Source organism: Microtus ochrogaster, chromosome 22 (genome assembly GCF_000317375.1).
Source record: "Microtus ochrogaster isolate Prairie Vole_2 chromosome 22, MicOch1.0, whole genome shotgun sequence".
Classification (NCBI taxonomy): Eukaryota; Metazoa; Chordata; class Mammalia; order Rodentia; family Cricetidae; genus Microtus; species Microtus ochrogaster.
This window is the reverse complement of record NC_022023.1, coordinates 26,712,780-26,735,369: the sequence shown is the minus strand read 5'-3', so window position 1 is coordinate 26,735,369 and position 22,590 is coordinate 26,712,780. Positions and strand designations below refer to the sequence as shown.

At 49.4% G+C, this 22,590-nt stretch overlaps 1 protein-coding gene across 1 annotated transcript in view; it reads right to left on the bottom strand.

Moving 5' to 3' along the window:
* Lrrk1 (leucine rich repeat kinase 1) overlaps nt 1-22,590 on the bottom strand; it is a 134,662-nt gene that overhangs the window by 12,430 nt on the left and 99,642 nt on the right. The window contains exons 20-27 of the mRNA XM_005357787.3: nt 20,844-21,120; nt 15,635-15,806; nt 13,041-13,204; nt 12,474-12,613; nt 10,341-10,590; nt 7,530-7,696; nt 3,500-3,697; nt 1,516-1,793 (exon numbers count right to left, since the gene is read on the bottom strand). Coding sequence (XP_005357844.1) covers nt 1,516-1,793; nt 3,500-3,697; nt 7,530-7,696; nt 10,341-10,590; nt 12,474-12,613; nt 13,041-13,204; nt 15,635-15,806; nt 20,844-21,120 — 1,646 coding nt within the window. The remainder of the gene's footprint in view (nt 1-1,515; nt 1,794-3,499; nt 3,698-7,529; nt 7,697-10,340; nt 10,591-12,473; nt 12,614-13,040; nt 13,205-15,634; nt 15,807-20,843; nt 21,121-22,590) is intronic.

The window sequence follows — 22,590 nt, the reverse complement described above, 5'->3', positions numbered from 1 at the left end:
GAGAGAGAGAGAGAGAGAGAGAGAGAGAGAGAGAGAGAGAGAGAGAGAGAGAGATTGCTAACTACCAGACACCAATTAAGGGCTCTAAAACCAAGACACCAGAGGGCTGTCTGTGAAACTCATTCAAAGGGGAGTGGAGCATCTCCTAGATAGCAACTCCTTTGTTTCTTCACTTTAATTACCATCGAGAGACCCAGCAAGGAAAGAGTTACACAGATCCCCTTAAGCCAGGGGATCATCTTTTGCAAGAGAATGTCTGAGACAATAGTCAGCAGTTTTTAAGTGTGGCCGTTCTCACAGCCTCTCAGGTGAACACCTTGTCTGCGTCACCAGAGACTGAGAAGCTTCCCATTTCTGTTCCTTTGGCTTGTCCTTTTCCAACTTCTGCCAACAGCCACAGGTTCTGAGTTAACCCGTGCGCGCTTAGGTCAATCTCAAGGTCCAAGACCCGTCTGAAAACAAACAATGCACTAACAGGGAATCAAAGCAAGCGAGATGATCATTCAGCCAGTAAGGGCTGCTAAATCTGAGGAACTGAGTTCGATCCCCAGAACCCACACTGTGGAGGCAAGAGCTAGTTCTTGCAGGTTGTCTGGTTTCTATACACAAGTCTGCTCTAAATAAATACATGAGTAAATAAGTATAATGAAAATAAGTTAGAGTCAAGAGGGTGGTGAGCGGACAGGTCGGCACGATACACGGCTACTGAGCGTGATACACAGCTCTCTGGACTCAGCTGTCCAAGCCACGGCTGCTGCTCAGCTGCCTGGGAACTCACACTCGCTTTCCCAGCACTCGCTCTCTCCTGGTTGGCATTTAACCAGCACCTTGTGGTACCAGGAACTTCTACCATGTTTATTTTGTGCTTCTCAAGAGCACCATGCTGGTCTGCTCTTTCTGTGATAGCCAGGCTCTACGTGCAGGTACATTTCTACCCCGGACTTCGTCCACAGTTTATAGTGTGTGATGTTTGTGAATTGAAGTTACAGAAGCTTGAATCGATAGCTGGGGAGATGGCTCAGTAGGTAAGGTGTTTCCTGTGGAAGCATGAAGACCCATGTTCCGATGCCCAACACCTACTAAAAGCCAGTTGTAGCAGTGTGTGTCTGGAATCCCACCCCTGGGAGGAGGCGGAGCCAAGAGGATCTCAGGAACTCATTTGCCAACAAGTGTAGTCAATCAGTGAGTTAGCTCCAGGTTCAGCGAGTGACAGAAAGACACTAATGTTGATGGAGAGGGGCAAGCACACGAGTGCGCGCACACACACACACACACACACACACACACACTGAAACAAAACAAACAAACTTCTAAAACTAAGGACGGGTTAGCCTTTTAACAAGCAGGCAGACCATGTGCCCCAGCACCTTCTGGTCAGAGCCAAAATCTCCCTCACTGAACACAGGCTGGAGGGGGCAAAGCCAGGGTGCCTGGACTGCCTCTCTGGCTTCTCACAGGACTGGACCCCTGCTCTCCACAGCTGGCTTTGGGGATTGCAGCAGGACAGGCAGGTACCTTCTCATCATACACGATGCGAGGCCTGATCTCCGGAGCCTGGTAGCCAGGGGTGCCCTCCACTCCCAGGGCACCCTCATGAAAGGACTGCCGAGAGATGCCGTAGTCTGACAGTTTGATGTTTACATGCTCCTTGACGCTCAGGGACCACACCAGGATGTTGTCTGACTTGAGGTCACAAAAGATGATGCTCTTCTTGTGCAGGTAGGCCAGGCCTGAGGCAATCTGGTAGGCTATCTTTTGGGTGAGCATATGCCCCAGGGGCATAAAGGAAGAATCTTGCAAAGAAAAAAAAAACAGTACCTATGTTCAAATTCATCAAACTTAAGATCGAATCAAAGTAGCACTAGAACCTTTCATTTTCTCCTTCCGTCTCCCCTACTTGTTAGATGGGATTAAAGGGTTGCCTTATAAGGCACTAGTGGGAAGTAATGAGACCTTTAAGAGGCGGAGCCTTGTGCTGGCTAGTTTTATGTCAACTTGACACAGGACAGGGACATTTTGGAAGAGAGACTCTCACTTGAGAAAATGTCCCCACCAGACTGACCTGCAGGCAAGCCTGCTGTGCATTTTCTAGATTGATGGTTGTTGTGGGAGGATGAAGTTAGCCCCACTGTAGGTGGCTTCATCCTGGGTAGGTGGTCCTGGGTTACATAGGAGAGCAGACTGATCAAGCCCCATAAGCAGCCTTCCTCCATGCCTCTGCATCAGTTCCTGCCACCAGGTTCCTGCCTTGACTTCCACAAGATGAGGGATGACAAGCTGTAAGCTGAAATAAACCCTTTCCTTTCCATGTCGCTTTTGGTTGTGGTGTTTTATCACAGCAATAGAAACTCTAAGACAGGTCACACAGTGAGGTCACTGGGGACATGTCCTTGAAGGAGCCATTGGGACTCTAACCTTTCTCTCTTTCCTTAACTTTCTAGGTGGCATGATGTAAGCAGCCTTTTCTGTCACAGGACCCCATCATAATGTGCCACATGACCACAGGCCCCAAGAACAAGGCCAACTGACCACGGACTGAAATCTCTAAAACGATGAGCCCAAACTAACCTTTATTTCTCTGATGTTGTTAATCTCAGGCATTTTGTTACAGTGAGGAAACACTGACTGACACATCCCCTAGTACTTCAAACTCTATGGATACATTGTCGCTAGCCTTCATGCCAGGTGCCAGAAGGGACAGAGAATGACTTGGAGTGAAGTACTACGCACTTGGATAGAAATTCTCACTTAGCGAGTCTTTCACGGCAGACCACATGGGAAGTTGCCGGTGTTTGCATTCAAGGACTCAAGCGCTCCCCATCTCCTCTCAGGCCCACCTTGCTCTGTGGTCAAGGGTAAACTAAAGGCACAGAAACTCCATAAATCGTTCCCATTTTCGTGGAGGTTGAGAAGTGCCTGGTTTAATAGCAGCTCTTTCTTAATGAAGGCAGCCACCTCCCCACCTAGGGCAGAAGTTTGGGGATAGTTACCCATTCCTTCAGGAGAATTCATTTTAACTTTCTTTGAGGAATAAGATGTGGAAGAAGGGATCCCAGGCTCCGTCTTAACTGGTGCCCAGTGTGTACCTGTGGCTACAGGGGACACTTAGCGATGCAGCTGGGCTTTGAGTGCCAGCTGCTATCTCTTAGGCCAATGGAGCTGCCTCATCTAAGGCTGTGTGTCTCGCCAGTCAAGGCAGTTTGTCTCTTCCTACGGGACTTGAAATTTGCTTCTCTCTGACTCCAGAGTGTGAGCTCTTAGGCTGTCCCAACATGCCCTACCCCATGTTTGGAGTTGGCAAGGCACCTGCTCTGGGGCTGGGCGCACCCTGGCTCACTGAAGTCACCCATGGTTCTGCTTTTGCAACCAAGTTGGGCATGTGAGATGGGAGGAAACTACTGGATCCGAGGCTACGCAGAGGCCTGTCCTCCTGCACTAGGGTTCTGCTGGCCTCTCCGGAGCGAGCGGCCCCTGTGGAATGTTCTCAGAGTGGCTGTACCTCTGGCATTCTCAGACAGCACAGTGTTGAGGCTGCTCAGTGGGGCAAGCTCCAGGGCGAAGCAGAGTGGGTGGATGCTGATGCCAATGAGTGACACGATGCAGGGGTGCTGCAGGGCATGCAGCATGCTGGCCTCCTGCCGGAAATCTGAGAAGTTCTTCATGGCATCCATGGCTCTCAGGTGCCTCAACATGGTGTCTGCAGAACAAAGCAAGGCCGTCAGCTGACTAGGCAGAATATCGGCTGCAGAGCATGGGCTTCCCTGCGGGACCTAAGACAAAGGTGACCCAGGTCTAGGTCAGGAAGGTTGTTTCCTAAGGGCACACGACGCAAGGGCCTGCCATACTTACAGGGACTTGGGTAAGGTCAGACGAGGTTACATTTTAAAGTACACACCACATAAGGTATTGTAATACTGATGGCCAGGATTTGGCCCTAAAGGGTGGGGCTGAGACTGAGTCAGGATAGAAAGCAGGGGACAGGGACAGGATGACAGAAGGGAATATCCTCACTCTGGGTCTGCCTGCCTCCCCTCGGACAGGGAATCAAAAATCAACACAACTGACAGAACCCCCAGAGTGATTTCGGGGACAGTTTTCCCCAATCTCTCAGCAGCACTTCTAAAAGAAGTATTCAAATCAACAAAAGAACTACGCTCGCCTGGGACAGAATATGTAGACTTTTGAGTTTTCCTGCCTCAGTATCCTCTCTCAACGCTAGCCCTCAGCAAGTACTCAGTGCAGTGCCCAGTGATACTAACCCCCAAGAAGTACCCAGCAATTTCCTTGACAAGAAGAGTCTTGAAGGTGGGAGAAAGAGGCGAACTGGATCATATTTTTGTGCTTAATTGTTAAACTTTGCTTAAGTTTTGAACCTGGTTGTGAATTTCAGATACAAAGACACACACACACACACACACACACACACACACACACACGTACTTAAGCTGACTCTTTAGAGTGGCCACACTTACGTCTCAGGGTCCTGTCCATCAATGCATGCATGTGCATGCATGTGTGTCCCTGTCCGTCCATCTGTCCCTTGGTCATCTGCCCGTCTGTGTTGCAGTGTCTCTCTCCCACCCTTTGCATCTATAGTGTGCACTATCTCTGTCTCTATAAATAAGACACAAATGCTAACCAAGGCTGTAAGCACCAAGCCTCCTCCTTTCTCAAGAGCTAATGTGGCTTGCCATTTGTGACAGCTACTGGGCACTCCCTGAGTCCTATCTGGCTCCCTCAAGGGAGGACTGCGACAGGGCTCTACCTGCATGGCTCAGAGAGTGCCCTTACAGCTCTCAGCCACTCAGCTGCCCTTCACTTGGAGGTACCAGCCACCTTCTTCTCTTTGCACCCCCTTATATTGCTCAAAGCCTGGCCTAGGAACTTTCTGGAATGTAATTAGTCCCCCCCCCACACCTCAGGGTCACTGCAGGTTACCTTATTCCTTGTCAAGGAGCCAGGACCACCATGGTTATCATCAGCTGGTGAGACATTTGTCCGTGGCTACTGGGCTGTGACATTCACATTAGGGGAGAAAGGCCTGCCACAGGGGATGAGTGAACACCAATCATGCTCTAACCTCTGTCACTGCCATTGGCATTCATTCATGCATCTCTTATATGATGGCCTGCAGGAGACGCTGGAGGCTCAGGACAGCACCCCTGATTGTGGCCAGTCCACAATCTCTGTCTCTGTCTCTGAGGCTACTAGGTAGGGTAAGCCAAGTCTCGACTGCCTTATTTCCAGCTTGCATTCCTTCCCCACACAGATTTTAGAGCTGGGGACCATTGCGGCGAAAAGTCAAGCACCGTGAAAGCCTTAGTGGTCCACTCCCTGGCTGTGCAAGACCTTGCGTTTGCTGGCCCTTTGGCTCCTGAGGATAAGGGTCCGTTCTCGCATCGACTCTTTAACCCATGGAGAATTTGTTTTTTTTATCATGTGGTGGATAAGATCTTAAATCTCCACCCTAGTTAGTGAGTGTGCTGTCTTCTCTCTGACCAGCAATGTCATCTCTGCTATGAGCTGGCTTTCTGAGCCCACAGGTGACTTCTGTTTCCTAGACAGTTCTGCTTGAAGTCCTGGAAGAAACTTGCCCCAACCCTGTAGACTCACTCATGACATTTGCGAGGTTGGCCCCTTTCCTTTGTCAGCTCTTGGCTTTGACTCAGCACATGTGCATCTGATAGTCCATTAGTCAAACTGCCGGGCTAGGATTCGGATGCCGTGATTAACCAAAATTCCAAATGGTTTTTTATTATCGCCACAGAGGCTGTTTTCTAATGGTCGCTGCTGTGTATAGGAATACCATGGAATTCTAACAATTCTGCTCATGTTCAGGATTTTCAGGGAACTCTTCTTAGTCCGAAGTATGACAACCACGTCTATTTAGATCAGAGAAAAAACCAGCATTCCCTTCAAAGAATTGCAAATTGATTTCTTCCTCGCCAGTTTCTTTATAATTTTCTACCAAAGAACATACATTGACTCTGTGATCCCAAGATGACCTGCCCTGAACAAGGGGCAGTTCAGCTGGCTGGAGTGAGGCGCCCTGGGCTGAGCCCTACATGGTGCTTGCTATGGCTAGAATGTATCTCCCTACCCCTCCCCAACCTCCAAAGTTCATGAGCAGAAAACAATGTAGCCATTTCAAGACTGATAGTTATCACAGGAGTGGGCTTGTTAGAAAAGGAAATCTGTCCCCCTTCTCGGTCTCTGGCTCCCCATTCTCTCACTCTTTGCAGTCCAGGCTGATACAACATGGAGATTCTCCAGCATCCAGCTTTTCTTTCTCTCAAACCCCAGAACCTTGAGCCAAATTACTTCCTTTTGTTTAGCAGTTACCCAGCATGTGGTATTCTGTGGTAGCAACATAAATGGATCAACAGGGGCACAGATGCCCCCCCCCACTGGAAAGCATTCTTGAGGTGCCTGTACTATGCAGAGCTGAGTGTGCTGCATCCCGGTGGCTTTCTTTGAGGGGTGTAGGATGTGGGGGTGGCAGGAAGGGAACATCCCAAATAACTATTTGCAGGATTTTCCCCATCTCTTGTCTCACATTGCTGTGGAACATTAGTGGAAGATGTGTTACACTCGTTTATGCCGTGGAACGTTTGTTTAATGAGGCAAAGATGTGTTGCATTCTTTTATGTTGTATTTGTTTAATTCTGTGAAGCTGTGTTACTTTGTCTGTCTGAAACACCTGATGGTCTAATAAAGAGCTGAACGGCCAATAGCAAGGCAAGACAGAGAAATAGGCAGGGGGGCTGCCAGGCAGAGAGAATAAATAGGAAGAGAAGAGAGAAGAGGGGGGGTGAGAAAAGGAGGAGAGGAAGATGCCAGGGACCAGCTACTTAGCCACACAACCAGCCATGGTGTAAGAAGGAAAGAAAGATATATAGAATAAAGAAAGGTAAAAAGCCCAGAGGCAAAACGTAGTTAAAAAGAAATGGGATAATTTAAGTTAGAAAAGCTGGCTAGAAACAAGCCAAGCTAAGGCTGGGCATTTATAAGTAAGAATAAGTCTTCATGGATTTATTTGTGTATTGGATGGTGGGCCCCCAAAGAGTAAAAAAAAAAAAGCCACAAAAAGCAAGCAAGCAAACAAACAACAACAACAACAAATCAACCACTTTTCATTGTACACTTTTCTGTTTGCACGGGGGATGGCTAGAGGAGCCCTGCAGATGAGGACTCTTCCTGATACCAGCCTGCCCTCTCCACGTGTGCCAGACTTTAGGTGGGCACAAAGCAGATGGGAATAGCAGGAGTGGTCTTTGCTGACACACACTTTGCCTAGATAGGTAGTAACATCCGGGCCTCGCTTAGCTTGGCTCTCTAGCCTGTACTTCCCAACTTGCCAGACCAGGCATAGAACAGAACTGCACCGGCCATACCAGCCCCCCAGTCCTTCTCACCCCCCTGTCCCAGGTACATGCTTGGCTTCTGTCCTCCCTAAGGTGGCCTGGAGTTTGGACACAAGATAGGTCACATATCTGAAGAAAAAAATGTGCTGGCCACCACGCCCTTACCTGCTGGGGCATTTGCAGAATTCTTGAACTTCTTGATGTGGAATCTCTTCACAGCCACAGGCTGGCCCTGGTACCTGGCCCGGTAGATGACGGTGCCACTGCCCCCTTGGCCCAGGATGCTGCTTTCGCCCTCCGTGTGCTCCAGCTTGCTGTTCTCCAGGAAGAGCCTGTGGTACACACAGCTCGGGGGTTAGCCTCCAGCCTCGGGCAGGGTATGGCCTGGACTCAGCTGATGCTTTCCCATCCGGGAGAACCATTCAAAGTCACTTGTGTACCGGCCCTGGATCTAGCACATGGCAGGCGGTCAGCCTGGGCAGCTATACAATCTTGTCAAACCTCAGTCTCCTTCCCTGTGTGGCGGACACATCCCGGAGACCCCTGAAGAGATGCTGAGAAGCCTGGCTTAGGGGAGTTCTCTGATTATAGCGGGCATAGACTAAGGATCCCTCTCGACATTTTACTCTGACGCTTTGTGCTTTGAAAGCTGCCATCCTTAAATACATTGCACTATTTACTGTCAGCTTAGTTTTTCCCCATCTTGTTATTATGCAAGATCGTCCTCTGCCATGCAGGGCTAATGTCCCCACAGCTTGGGGCTAGGGTTTCATGAGGAGTTTTAGCCACTGTGCTGGTCTTTGTACTCTGAGTCTTGTGAAAATAAAGATTTGTGTTGGGCTTCTAGAAAACATGGCTGTTGTCCTTGACCCCCCTCCCCCCACTTCAGCCTTCTGCCAGAAACTTCTGGGCCTGATGGCTCTGGAAGAATTAGCTGAGGAGCAGGAATCAGAGCTGGAGCTTCCCATAAAGTTCAGAGAGAGAATGGGACAGGATGAGATTTGTGGCTCCATAGGTGCAGACTTTGACTCTGGCGGTACTGGGGCCAGCATGCAGGGCTTGGTGCTTTAGGAGGGGCATCCTTCTTCACCCCTTCACTGACTCTGAGCCTGCACCAGGACCTCTTAGCCTCTTACTTCCTGAGACTCCTCTCTTCTTCAGAAACCATGGCATTAGAGACAAAACATGAAGCAAAGAAGAGAGAGAAGGCTGGGCAGGGAGGAGAAAGGCAGACCACTCTACTGAGATCTATGCAGGTCCTCATCAGGGACCAACCAGGTCCCTGCCATCTAGGCCAAGGGTGCCTGTGAGCCCTCCTGGTCCTGAAGATGTGTTTTCTCTCTGCACCTTTAAGGCAGAGGCTTTGTAGCTACCCAGACTTAGCTCAGACCAATCACGTCACCTGTACCCACTGCAGCATTGACCACATGGTCTGAGGATGTTTTTCAAGTGCTCTGATAAAACCCTTGCTTGGGAAGTACAGGTACATGGGAGCTAACTAAGATGTGGGAACCTGGAGAATGCTGGGGGTCTTGCTAGGGCTTTCTGCTAGGGCTTATGCAAGCCCGGAAAGTGCAGAGTTCTGTAGCAGTCACAGGGCAGAACTTTGCCTGTCAAACTCCCCTGTTAGGGCTGGTTGGGACCCCAGCAGATATTCCGAGCCTTTCTCTGGAAAGATTCCTTCTCAGGAGGTTGCAATTTTCCACTTCCTAACAGGTTACTTCACTTCAGAATCCTACTGTGCCGAAGATGATATCCAAAGCACCAAGGACCATCCTGCCTTGCTTCTTGACGTCACAGAGGGAATTCTGCAGTCCACTAATTTGTGTCTGTGCTGAGGTAGAAATGCTGCAAGGTTTGGCAGAGACACTAAATATTTAAAACGTTAGGGGTGCCTAACCTAGCACCTTCCAAAGCATGTGATCCATGCTTATACATATTTGCATGGCCGTGAAGAACCTGGGAGTGAAGAAAAGCCATTCTGCAGCAGAGTGGCGCCTGCTATGTCCACCACAAGGCTGCTGGGGATGCTGCAAAGAGTGTGGCTGAGGTGTGTCCTCTGTTGGTTAATCATCCTATTACTGTTGGGTATTGAGCATAGTGTTTCATGCACTACCTCCCAGGCTCATCTTAAATTCAATAGATCCCCGGAAGTGGGGTGTGGAACAGCAATGGTGTGCATTCAGAGAATGCCCTATGGACATTAGGAACAGTGCAGAAAAACGAAAAAATAGATCTCCGGAAGAAGGAGGAGAAGAAGGAGGAGGAGAAGTCGTTGAAGAGGTTAAAGAAACCAGAAGTGTCATGCCACCGGTCGCGATAGTAGACCACAACTCCAAAACGATTAAAAATGGCTGAAATCTAAAATGACTGAAGGACTATCCCCAGGAGTTCATATCACAGAAGTGGGTTTCCATCTACTAAGGATGGTCTGTTTTATACATTTTGTAGCCATTTCCTTTTGGAAGGGACCAGCCAGGTCCCTTTCCACAATATTTCCCTCCCCAGTTATCCTCTTGGGAGGATGGAGGTAGAAGGAGCTGGAAGAACTGAGCTAGGGTGTGTCTGTAGCTGGGCACCAGCATTTGCCCAGAAAAGAAAGACGAGGCTGTAGGTGTGGGAATGGGCCCTTTCCACGAGGGTCAATGAGCAGCTCTGCCAATCTTCTGCCTTCCAGTGGACAACAAAGTGAATCTGAGGAAGGCCAGCTCCGCAGTAAGGATGCTAGTTCACAGAGGGGCAGAAAGAGCAGCTGCCCCTGCGGTGTTGTGTGCAAAGTGCAGTAGGGCCTGCTGAGGATTCAGAGGGAAAGTCATTTCTTTCAGCAAGCTAAGATGTGGATCTAAGTTACCTGAGACTGGCAGGAAGGGACAGCTGGAATAGTCACTGCCCTCCCATGGTTAGGGCACCATGCAGTGACGGGTAGAAGAGGCACACGGCCTGCACACTTGTCCTGGGAGGGACTGTGCAGCATACCTGGCTGGGAAGTCAGTCATGAACAGCTCTGGGACAAGCTCCTGCAGTGGCACAGGGACCTCGGGGTGTCTGGGGCAGGAGATGAAGTCCCGCTCAATGGCTGTCAGCACGCAGTCTTCCATATCAAAGTACTGCACGCCCTCTGACTTCTCACTCGGTTCTGCATGCTGGGACCAAGATGTCTCGCAGACCGGGCAGGGTACGTACTGCTCCATAAGTGGTGTCCCATCACTTTCTGTGGCTGTCAGGGCTAAATGGGGACAGAGAGGAGACAGTTCCTGTGAACTGGATGTGTGTGGGTGCTCTGAGAAGTACCCTACAACCCTGGGCCTGGCTGGCTTTACATCCCCAGGGAGCCAGAAATTTGGCACCACTCTGAGGTACCTTATTGCTTTAGTTTTGATTTTAAGGCAGGGTTTGGTTATATAGCCAAAGCTGGCCTCAAACTCACGATTCTCTGATCTCAGCTCTCCAAACGCTGGGGTCACAGCAGGTACCAACTGCACTCACCACCTGGTGACTTTGTGCAGGAAAACTGTTGATGCCAAAAGATTTACCAAGGAGGAACTATTCCATGGTATAGACCCAGAGTCAAAGTATCCCGCAGCCCTTGGAAGGCTGGTAGAGGTGGGCGAAATGAGAGTGGTAGGGACTTTACCTGCATGGCTGGGTAGGACTGAGTCTGAGCCACACTTCATTACCCTGACTACAGTTAGTACGAGCTAGAGACAGTAGACCTGTTGGAGCGCTCTGGGCAAGTTAAATGCAGGAGATTGTGAGTATAGATGATCATAGGATGTTTAGCGTGGACTCATCTATCAGAAGTATACTGTTTCTGTGTTCTCTCATTAGGAGGTGGTAAGAAACACCCACAGAAGTACCCTGGGGCAGGGCAGGGACCTCCTTGGTATAAGACAGTGTGGATTCCTAGATGTTCTGGGCTTATCTGGCATTCACAGGAATCCACAGTGAGAGACTCTTGGCCACTGGCTCCCAGGGCTGGCTCTAGGACATCTTGTCTGAAACGCTTGGCCAGGTTTCTTCTGTCTCAGATTACTGTCTACTTGGTTCACCTGCCAAATCCCCAGCACCTGCTGAGGCGGGGCACGGGCTGGTAGGGAGCTAGGAAGTGGCCAGAGACTTGACACAGGTCTTGGGGGGCCCCCTTGGCTGGCCAAGAGTCCTCCAGGCACTTTGCCTCACACCGATTGATTTCCTCTGAGGGCCTCTACCTAAGCCGTTTTCCATGTTGGTCACTCTTTGCAGCAACATGCTAAGAAGCCAGGTTCTATGTCTGGGATATGTATCCAGTGGTATTCTACCACATCCCTGAGTACTGTCTGGAGGTCCTGGGATATAAGCCTCTGGGGCAGGTGGGTAGACTAGTTCATACAGGCTTGTGTGACAGACAGGGTGCCCTGAGTCCACCCTCTACCCTTTGATCTGGCTAGGTTAAATGCAGGAGCTAGTGAGTATAAAAGATACTCCAGAGGCTGCAAGGGCTCGGAGAAGCGCTCCCTCAGCCGGCTCTCCCCACAGCTGCCTTCCTGCTGCTGCCCCCACAGCCTTCTCCCTTCTGTCTGCTCTCTGTCCACCTCAGTAGCAAAACAAACAGAGGACCCCAAGGGGTTCACTTCAAACAGTATTTTCTTTGGTCAGACTGTCGATGGGGAAATGGATTCAAAGAGTCTGAGAAGGGCTGTGTGGGTGGTTTGATCACCACCAGCGTGAGTAGGGACACACAGGGAAGGAGGAAAAGGAACTACAGCACTGGCCTCCCTCACCGTCCCTACACTAGGGACAGACCTCCACTTCCGGGTCCTCCTGATGTCAAGTATATGCACTTACACAAGGCATATATATGGTTCTTTGGGCCACGCGTGGGACCCAGAGACCTTCCCCCTGTATACTGTGGGCAGCCAGGACACCTAGTTCTGGTCCATTTTTTGTGGGTCACACTGTTCCCAAAGCACTTCTCTGCTCTGCCCAGAGCAGGACTCCCGTGGAGCCCAGGGCTCTCAGGAAAAGGGCTGAAACCGGTGGCAACTTTGCTTTCTCGGAGAGGCCTCATTCTGATTTAAAATGCTTATCTCTAAGTGTGGTCAAAGGCTTGGCTCCAGAATATTCTCTTACCGGGAAACCACTGATCGATCAGGGAGTTGACATGGTCTGTGATAAAAGCCATGGCTGAGAAGTCCCTCACTTCTGATTGGCAGATGATTTTAATCCCTCCACTTTTTTTCTTCTTCCAGTTCACGTCTGAGGACTCCACACTGTAACGCAGAAATGGAAAGGAGCCCATTGCCAAACTATTGAGGAGCTGGAGGTGATTTCCCTGCTTCCAAGGATGAACTTAACTCTCAGGGACCCTGAGGGTCCATGCACCAAGCGGGATATTGGGATGACTCTTCTGTTTATATATTTGTTTATGACTCAACTTTTTCCTTGTCCCTACCCCCCCAAATGGAGTGAGCTCAAATTCTGGGCTGTGGCTACCCTCAGCCTATCCAGAAGAAGTCGTGGAAGGAGGACAGGAAGATGGGGCCATCAGGGCAATCAGAGGGAGGGTCTCTATTTCTAGCAAGCTGTTCTAGGAGCAGAATTCTGACTCCACACGGAAGAGCAGTAGGTCGGGGCTGTCACGGGGCCACTGCTTGGGAACCGTGCTGAACCTGCCCGCATGCTCCCGGATGTTCCCACCTGAGGTAGCCCCCATCAAAAGTAACCAGCAGCCCTTCTTGCCAGTAGATGGTCTGGTTTCTTTTGACCCTGAATGTGCTGCAGCGATTTCTCTGGTTTCCTGTGAAACTGTAAATGGTGACTTTCCGGTTCCTGCTTTTCGTATTCTTCTTGTTTTCAAAAAGCTGAAAGACAGAGAGAAAAGACCCTGTTTAAGAATTCTGGGCTCCCCACTGGCCTTGTGCAGAACTCGAGGAGGCTGGCCTGGCCCCATCTTGATAAATTGCTGCAGCTTCCCACCCGTGCCTCCCACGCCCACTGCTCATCCCCGCTGCCAAGTCAAAGGCCGCATGATCTGGAAGGGTCTCCAGGGTACCCTGGGAACAGATTTTCTAAGCGATTACAAATGGGCTGTTCTTCTCCGAACACTTCCCTCCCCAACTTCACAAGCGGACATTTCATTTGGTAATGTGGACAGGACAGAAAAACAAAACAGGGAAAATAAACAACCAACAACTTATCACCCAGAAGGAAGAACTTTAAGATTTGGGTAGGTATGAGTCCAGGAGTTTTTCTTACTAAAAATATGTGTAAAAAACAGTGGTACAGACTGTGTTTCTCATTCTGCATGCTCTTTGGCCGGGGGATACATCTCAGTGATAGTACCCACCATGCCCCAGGCTCTAGCATGAATTGCAAGCATTGAAAAACAAGGTATACTTTGAAAATGTCATGGCTGCCTTGCTATCAAAACTCACTGACAATCCATTTTCCTAAGGCCGGGGTAGTGATTTCTCTTGCCATTCCTTTCCATTAGGTTGGCTCTTCCCCTCCCTCCAAAATATAGCACTATGACTACGGAAAACACACGAAGATTTCTCTGCTTCAGTAGTGGGGTGCCCGATCTAGGGTCTGACAGTTTTAAGGCTCTGGGTGCATAGTGAGGTTTGGAAAACAAGAGACTGTCACCGCAGCCACTGGCCACCAGGGCCAGGCATCTTTCTGGGCTCTTTGTCCGTCTGGCAGATCTACAAATAGGGAGGCTATTGCTGCGGGAATCTGCATGTCTTTGATGGATGCTGAGGCTGAACTCTTCTCCCCTCTGTCCTCCATCTGAATTTTAACAGGATTTCTTTTGGCATTGATTTCTCAGACAGGCATGCTCCCATCCAGCAGCCCCCCTCCTTGTGAGCTCAGCCTCCCACAATGTGGGGGAGGGGCGCAGTGATCTCCCACTTAGAACACAGCAGGGCATAGTTCAAACGGAGGGCAGAGAGGCAGATGGAACCCTAGGAGAGGCAGTGCCAGCACCCACTCTGTTAGCCAGAGCATCATTTTGGTTTCATAATGAGATCACTCCCCTATCCGCAACACAGGCTGCATGCAACACTTTTAATTGATTTTCAGCCCCTTGTGTTTATTTTTCTTCCCATAAAATGGGAAGATCAAAGAGCATCTTTACCCGAGCCAAGAAGTTGTAATTCAGTAAGGGCGCTCTAATTAGAAGGTGGCAAAAAGCAAAGTCAGGCAGAGATCAATGTCAAAAGAGACGCAAGAGTTCAACAGTGGGAGTGTATGCCAGGGACTCACAAACGGTAGAGTGTGTCCCGATCCCCTGGGGGTCTTCTCAATGACAAGCAGCTGGACTCCATCCTGAAGTTTCTGAGATCTGGAGTTGGGGCTTAACAATGGGTATCTCTCACGGGATCTCAGGTGAGGTCAATTTCGCTGGTCTGGGAACTCCATTTTGAGAACTACCGCTCTAGGCAAATTACTTCTGTATTATTGTCTTGCATGAAATTAGTGCTGACTGACAGCTGGGCTGCCGCTCCATAACTCTGGCTGGACCCACGGAACATCACCCATGGGTTGGCTCTTCACTGTGACCAAAACAAGTGGATATTTTCCAGCAGAGGTTCCACACTTGGCTGCGGAGTGGCATCACCGGGGACCTTTACACAGTCTAGATGATGCAAGCTGGGCCTAGGATGCATCTCTAACTCCAGCCTTTAGGTTCATCAGTGAGATGGCTCAGCACAGATGCTCGCCACTAAGCCTGACAACCGAGTTCAGGCCCTGGGGCCCACATGATAGAAAGAGAGAAGCAATTCCTGTAGGTTGTCCTTACTATGATACTTAGGTATGGACGCTTACAACCAAGATTCTAAATTTGGGTGATCTGAGAAGTCAGAGATTCCTCTCAGGTAAGTCAAGGGTACAGTCAGGAAAGCAAGACCATGAAGTCAGGGCCCTGGGGAGTGATGGAAAATGCTAATTCGTGCCCCAGTTTATAGCTGCTGCACCAAAAGTATGCTGGCTTGGTGGGAGAGCCTGCTTCTGCTAGCACAAGCTCCACGGTGACTGGGAAATGGTTACCATTTGGGACCATAACTCCAGGAGGGAAGAGGCTAAGTCATATGGGTACAAACCTGGTATTTCCAGCCTAGGCCAATGGCTTCACACTATGCTTTCCTCTCAACCCCGTGTCAATCCTTTCACGGCAGGGGAGCAGCCTTCAGTTAGGTCCCACCAAAGCACAGAAGTTGTAATCGTCCCCCCAAGAGTATGCTTTTAGAAGCCCATCCATCCCGATGCCTTATCTTCTCAGGAGCTACCTGCAGGTCCATCTCAGCCAAGCTGATCAGCATCCGTGCTATGAATCTCTGCCAGAAGCCAACAGGCACGAAGCTCATCTTAAACACCCGCTGGATGGTGTTAGCCATTGGGTGCCGCATACTATGGGTGTCCAGTCCAGGTTTGGATGGAAGGAGGTGTGGTAAGAGGTAGCTGAAAAACAGAAGGGAAGAGATGATTAGTCGTGGCCTGTGGTCCCCTGCAGGACCCTGGTCCCTTGAGAAAGCCTCTGCTGCGAAAGCCAGGCATCCTCCCTATAGAGTTGGAGAACCTAGAGGGACGTGGATGGGAAGATGGGAAGACATAAAAAATGCCAGGCTCAGTAAATCGGAGTTGCTTCTCAGAAAACTGGGTTGTGGTTGTGAAATCGCTTAACACCGACTTTGGTTCGCGGAGGGAAAACAAATACAGCTGCACTGTTCTGAGGACAAGGCAGATATCGGGGTCAGGGTGACTGTTTCCTTGGTCTTCGAAGCTGTTTATTGTCCTTGGCTAATGAAAACAACACACGACCTTAAAAGTTAGAACATGGCGGTTTTGCGCAGAACAAATGATGTTTTATGAGAACACAAGTGGACATGGTCATCGTTAAACTCTTGCGTCACTATGTGACCTAGGTGCTTTTGTCTACTGTCATTTAAAAGAGCGGACAGCCAGAAAGTCGCTCCCCACAAATGCATCTGGAAAGTGAGATATACCATGTGCTATGAACTATGAGTTAAGGGGCAGGCACAGGGCAGGCATGGGCTATCCTGGCAAAGCAGAGGCTGGATTCTTTTCTCTTTAAAAGATATTGTTATTATACATACGGATGTTTTGCCTACATGTATCTCTGTGTGCTGTGTGTGTAGTACCCATGGAGTCCAGAAGAGGGCGTCAGAACCCTTGGGACTATAATTACAGATGGCTGTGGGCCTCCATGTAAGTGCTGGGAATGGAATCCAGGTCCTCTGGAAGAGCAGCCAGTGCTCTTAACTGCTGAGCTATATGTACAGCACCTGGTATAATTTCTTACTAAAGGCTTTGCCTTCAGCAATCCCAGTCCTGCTGACCATGCCCTCACAAGAACCATAGACCACACGACAAAAACTCCAGCACCAGACACGAGAAACCTCTGTCAAGTTGTTGGTCAATGGAATCCAAGAGATTCTCAAAACAACATATTGTTTTGCTTATTGTGGTTGCCCTTCGCTGCCTCCCAAAGGTTTAAGGTGAGTTCCGATTGCTGCAAACTCACACTTCAGACACAGGATCTAACCTGGAGGTTCTCTCCCTGAGGGCTAGCTTTCACAGTACCAGAAGGTGCTAAGCAAGCTGCCAAGGGAGGAAGCAAGCAACAGTCACCCAGCTCTGATCCCATGACCCACAATCCTCACCACAGCAAGGTAGCCCTGACTGTGCAATAGTGGGGTCAGATCTTGGCAGTAGCCAACGGCTGTCTATTTAAGGCCTGGTCAACAGGAAGGAAATCATGGCTGGTGCTGGAAATGCCGCTAACTTCCTGGGGCTCGTGAGGTCATGGACCTATTACTCCACTTTACTAGACCAGAAACATTTCTGGCTGAATTCTAAATCTACACACACACACACACACACAGATGAGTCTAGCTCCCACACCCCTTTGTCGCTGACAGACTATTACAGAATACCACTAAATGGTCAGAATGCCGAGATTACCTGACTGTAGGCTACCCAGGGGAGAAGCATACGTTTGCAACACAGTCCTGCACCTAAGACTCAGACAACACTGGAGAAGAAGGGGAAGAAATATTCTCAGAGCCCAAGGACCATGAAGTCTGCTGTGAGACTGTGTCTCCTAAAAATAACAAGGAAGCTGTACCCGTGATACCTTGACAAATATGATTACCCCAATAAGACCCGAACAACACACCAAAACCCACCAGAAAATGAAAGTGAAAATGTCACAGGGTCCCAACCTTAGATAACCAATGAGACTACTGGGAGAGCAAAAATTAGTCTCTACTGATCTGGGAGGTCCTTCTGTATATGTGTTGCTTTTATTGATTGATGAATAAAGCTGTTTTGGCCAAAGGCTTAGCTAGAGTAGAGCTAGGCAGGAAACGCAGACAAAGATACAGAGAGAGAGTAGGCAGAGTGGAGGAGAGGCCATGTAGACGCCAAGGAGCAAGAGGGCCTAACAATTACTGGCAAAGCCACGAGCCTCAGGCTGAAATAGAAATGAATAAAAATGAGTTAATTTATAGTTAGAGCTAGCCAGTAGGAAGACTAAGCCATTGGAAAAACAACTGTAACTTAATTTTAATAAGCTTCAGAGTGGTTATTTCATAAGTGACTCTGGGAACTAGCGAGTGGGGACCTAGTGGGTAGAGAGAAACTGGTCTAGTGGGACTGGATGAGATGGAGAAAGGCCTCCATCTCCACTTTCCTAAGGATGAGTCTTTTGGTTGGCTACAGTAACAAGTCATATACATGCTTGGAAGTCATATACATGCAAGGCTAAATAGACTCATCAGGTTCTATTTATATATTTACACACACACGCACACACACACGCACACACACACACGTAACAATAATGATAAAAGAAAGAGAAACAATGAGTTCGAGAGAAAGTGAAGGGGGATGAACAGGACCAAAAGGAATTAAAAATACATGGCCATTGAGGTCAACTCTTTTTTTTTTTTCCGAGACAGGGTTTCTCTGTAGCTTTGGAGCCTGTCCTGGAACTAGCTCTGAAGACCAGGCTGGTCTCGAACTCACAGAGATCCACCTGCCTCTGCCTCCCGAGTGCTGGGATTAAAGGCATGCGCCACCATTGCGCAGCGAGGTCAACTCTTGAAGGGAACAGTAGTCCCTGGGCAGAAAGGCTGTCTTAAGGGGTAGCTAAGACTGGACAGCAGAAGTGAATTATTCCTGTGTCTGATGAGTGTCAATGAGTTCATGAACCCTGGGCAGGGCAGTGTGCCCTCTGAGGATGCGGGCTAATGCAGGTTGTGCCACTGAGATGGCCACAGATGTGGGTCGGGGCCTTCCAGAGATGGTAAGAGCTAAGGCATTTCTGCCAGCAGGAAATGAAAGTGCTGGAAAAGACAGGTCTTGGAAGCTCATCAACCCCGAGTTTCTGAAGGACTTGGCAGGGGTGGGGGTGGGGGTTCATGGGCTACAGGTGGAAGACCCAGGTCCCAAAGGAGTATCTGTGTCTGTATGGATTCCAAGACCATAGCTGCATTGTTGACCCACGGAAGCCTAGGGTGTAAGGAGCTGGAACTCACCTCAGGCACAAGGGAAATGAGGTCTGTGCTAGGATGGAAAATGTTCTGCTACTCACAGCTTTGTGAGGATCCAGACACACGGGACACAGGACGTAACATGACCAAACAGTAAGAGCAGTGCTGCTGATCCCTACTCTCTCCGGAACTCCTGCGTGTAAGAGACACTGTTCTATGCAGTATAATCTATTTACTCCTGACAGCAAGGGTAATAGCAGTAGGTAATGATATTGTTGTTATTCTGCAGGGGAGAATAAAGGTAGCTGGGGCTCATTCTCTGGCAGTCTGTCACCTTGCTGTGCAGAAACTTCCTTGGACTTGGCAGTAACCTGGCTGATTTTTATTGTTCAACCATATAGGTAGAATCACACACAACACACACACACACACAAGATACTCTTACTGAATGCCAGTATATAATATATCCTTACTTCTCTAATTCACTGATAAATGATAAAACCAGAATATTGTTAGATCACTGACAGGTGGCCCAACCTTGAGCTTTTATTGGCCAATGGCAATGATATGGAATAAGGGACCATGAGACAGACCTTGAATCTGTTTTTTGAGGTTTTTATCTTTAGGACTCTGCTCATGACTCCATAAAAATGAAGCACTCCTCCCCTCAACTCTGTTATGGCCAAGTGTAAAGGAGGGCTGTTTCTGTGGACGGCTGATTTACACCAACAGAATCTCTAGAATGGCTGCACAGGGACCAAGCCAGCTCCCCACTGTATGGCACCACCGTAAGGCTCTGGAGTTGGAGCACGGAGTGATGATGTGTTCTAGGAGAGGTTCATCATAAGGGTTCATGGATTTGGGATACTCGCTGCTGCTATCAAAGCCAGGAAGTGGATGAACCAACCAAGGACATCAGTGGAGCCTGGGTAGCCACCAGAGTTTTGGTACCCTCTCAGGGGTCCTATTTCAGGGTTTGGGGCATTGGCAGTTCTCATGTTCAGGAGGGTGAGTGTTGACATGGAGTAACGCAGGTGACCATGAGAGACAGTCTATAATGGAATAGCAGAGAACAATTAAAACATGCTGTCATAAGTTCCCAGCATCACTACCTTTGTGCTTTGGGCCTTTCGTAAATACAATGGGGGATTAAACTTAAGCAGAGCCATGTCAGGATAGTTGAGTTCATACCCAAGAAGGCTACTTATCAGGGGCAGAAGATGCACTGGATAAGGATGACCATGTCCAGGTGGGTCAGAGTGGGACGGTGAGAGATTTCCCTATGCTGCGGGGAGTGTTGTAGCATTTAAAAGGAAGGAACCGTTTATGGCATTTCTGTTCTGCATTTCCTCACTGCAGCTAGACACTGGGGAGGGAATCTGTAGAAAGTGAAACCCTGGATGAGGGGAGACTACTGTAGATGTCCCCAGGAGAAGCAGAAGATAGCACTTGGGAGGTGGTAGAGTCCCACAGTGGAGGGGTGGACTGAAGCAGACGTTAGGGGCGTGGAGAAGAATTTGGGGTGGTGCGGATGATGTGCCCAGCGAGATGAGGTCTTGGGCATGCTTCCAAGTGTTACTCCAGCCTTCCAAGAGGCAGCGTTGTGGAAGCCCAGGCCTGAGCCTGTCCAACCAGTCAACCTTAGTGGACTTGCAAGTGCATTCTGAGGACGCAAAACTGGCATGTGTGTCCACGTCATGGAATGTTTTCACTCATTGCATTACTAAGCCCCAAGGAGAACTACCCTTGCCTGGTTTTCTAACCCCTTTTAATAAGTGGATTCCCTCCAACTGCCTGGAAACAGTAGCCATGGCGCAGATATGGGGTGGTCAAAGTGGCGCTTGCTGTGCTACCCTCCTGTTGACCCAAGCTAAGCACCTGGCCATTCCCCGGAGGTAGCTATCCTGGTGGTGGTAGCCCTGGGCATCAGTGTCCTTGGACCCCATTCCTTTCTTCAGCATATGCCGGGCTATGGCCTCACCTGTCATTGGCAACAGGAAGGGCAATCTCAAACTTGGCCAGGAACTGGAAGTATTGCTCCTCAGTCTGCTGTGTGAAGCCCGTCCCGACCAGCAGCATCCTGAGGTCCTCTGCTCGGATCACCCCATTCTTCGCCACCGACCGTGAGCCCTTGATGTTGAAGATCCTCTGCAGGCATTCAGACAGCCAGATGGGGTCCAGGAAGTAGAGGTTCCTCAGGCCATGGCTCGTGTCTGGGAAGTGCAGCAGGGCTCCTGTTTCTATGAGGAAGCTGATGGCTGCAGGCAGGGAGGGAGGAAGCTGGGTCAGAATCACACAGGGACCAGAAGGGACTCAGTGATGACCCTGTTCCCAGGAAGAAACCAATACTTCTGGCATTCCAGGCTCATCAGACAGGGTGGGCAGCTGGAGCCTGGTGACACACTGTGCTGCTTGTGTCCTGAGTTGATTGAGGGTCAAGCAACTACAAGTAACCCTTGTTATCAGATTAAGTACCTGTGACTTTCACCACTTGATGGTATTTACCTATGAAGTCCCCAAACAACACATGAAGTTCTTTTATAGTTATGCGCAGACACAAATGAACTGTGAAAAATGCGAGTTGTCTTCTGTGTTCCTACCTGAGCTCTCTCATGCGGTGAATGATCTATCTGTTGCCACGTTTAAATTTTGTGCATCTGGAGCAATTTTACTGTCTACAATGACCCTCAAGCACAGGGCTAAGGGAGTGCCTAGTGCATCTAAGTACAAGACTGATTTATAGAGAGAACGCGGCCTTAGCTTAGCAACGCTAGGCATGAACAAGCGGCCACTGCATGAGCTAACCCATCAATAATACATGTTAAATAATTAACGAGGTATATGTGCTGGCTAGTTCTTATTGTTACCTTGATACAGCCAAGACTCACCTGGGAGAGTCTCGGCTGAGGAAAGATCTAGATCATCCCTAGGCCTACGGGCGTGTCCGTGGGAGATTGTCTCGATTATTAATTGACCTAGCCCATTGTGGGCGGCACCATTCTCTAGACAGGGAGTCTTAAATAGTAAAGGAATGGAGAAAGCTAGCAAGAAACTGAACAGCCAAGGAGCAGGGGTCCATTTGTTTCTCTCTCCCCTTGACTGTGCGTGCAGTGTGACTAGCTGCCAGAGTTCCTGCTTTGACTTCTTCTCAGCGACTGTAAGACAGGTCCTCCCCTAGGCTGCTTGGGGTCAGGGTATTTTAAACACAACAAAGGAAAGGAACTGAAATGGTAAAAAAAAAAAAAAACAGAAGTGTATCCGAAACAATCAACAGTTATTGATGGTTTCATTGATGACAATGTGAGCAGAGGCAGCAGCGACCTGGTCCTGTTACTTCTCCACAAGCAATGGTTTCCCTATTTGCCGAGGCACTGCTTGTGGTGACCTTTCAGATGCTAAGCACCATGGCTGTAATTGTTTAACCGCGCTGTTTCCCTGGACTGATGTCCTGGAGGATGGTGACACAGAGGTTGTCCCTGTATGTATCCTCTGCAGAGCAGCTGCCATGCTCCCTGTCCGAGGAAAGAAGGGGGAGGACAGCGGGAGGGCGTGGCAGCAAGGAGAAGTGGAGGGAGGAAGCATGAAGGCGAGTGAACACAGTGCTGGCCTGCTGTGCTGAGGGTACAGGTGGGGCCGTGACATACAGAAGTCTCATAGGGGCCTCCCCCTACCCCACTCACGGGCTTTGGACTTCTGCCTGACCTTCAGGTCCCCCATACCAATGGCCC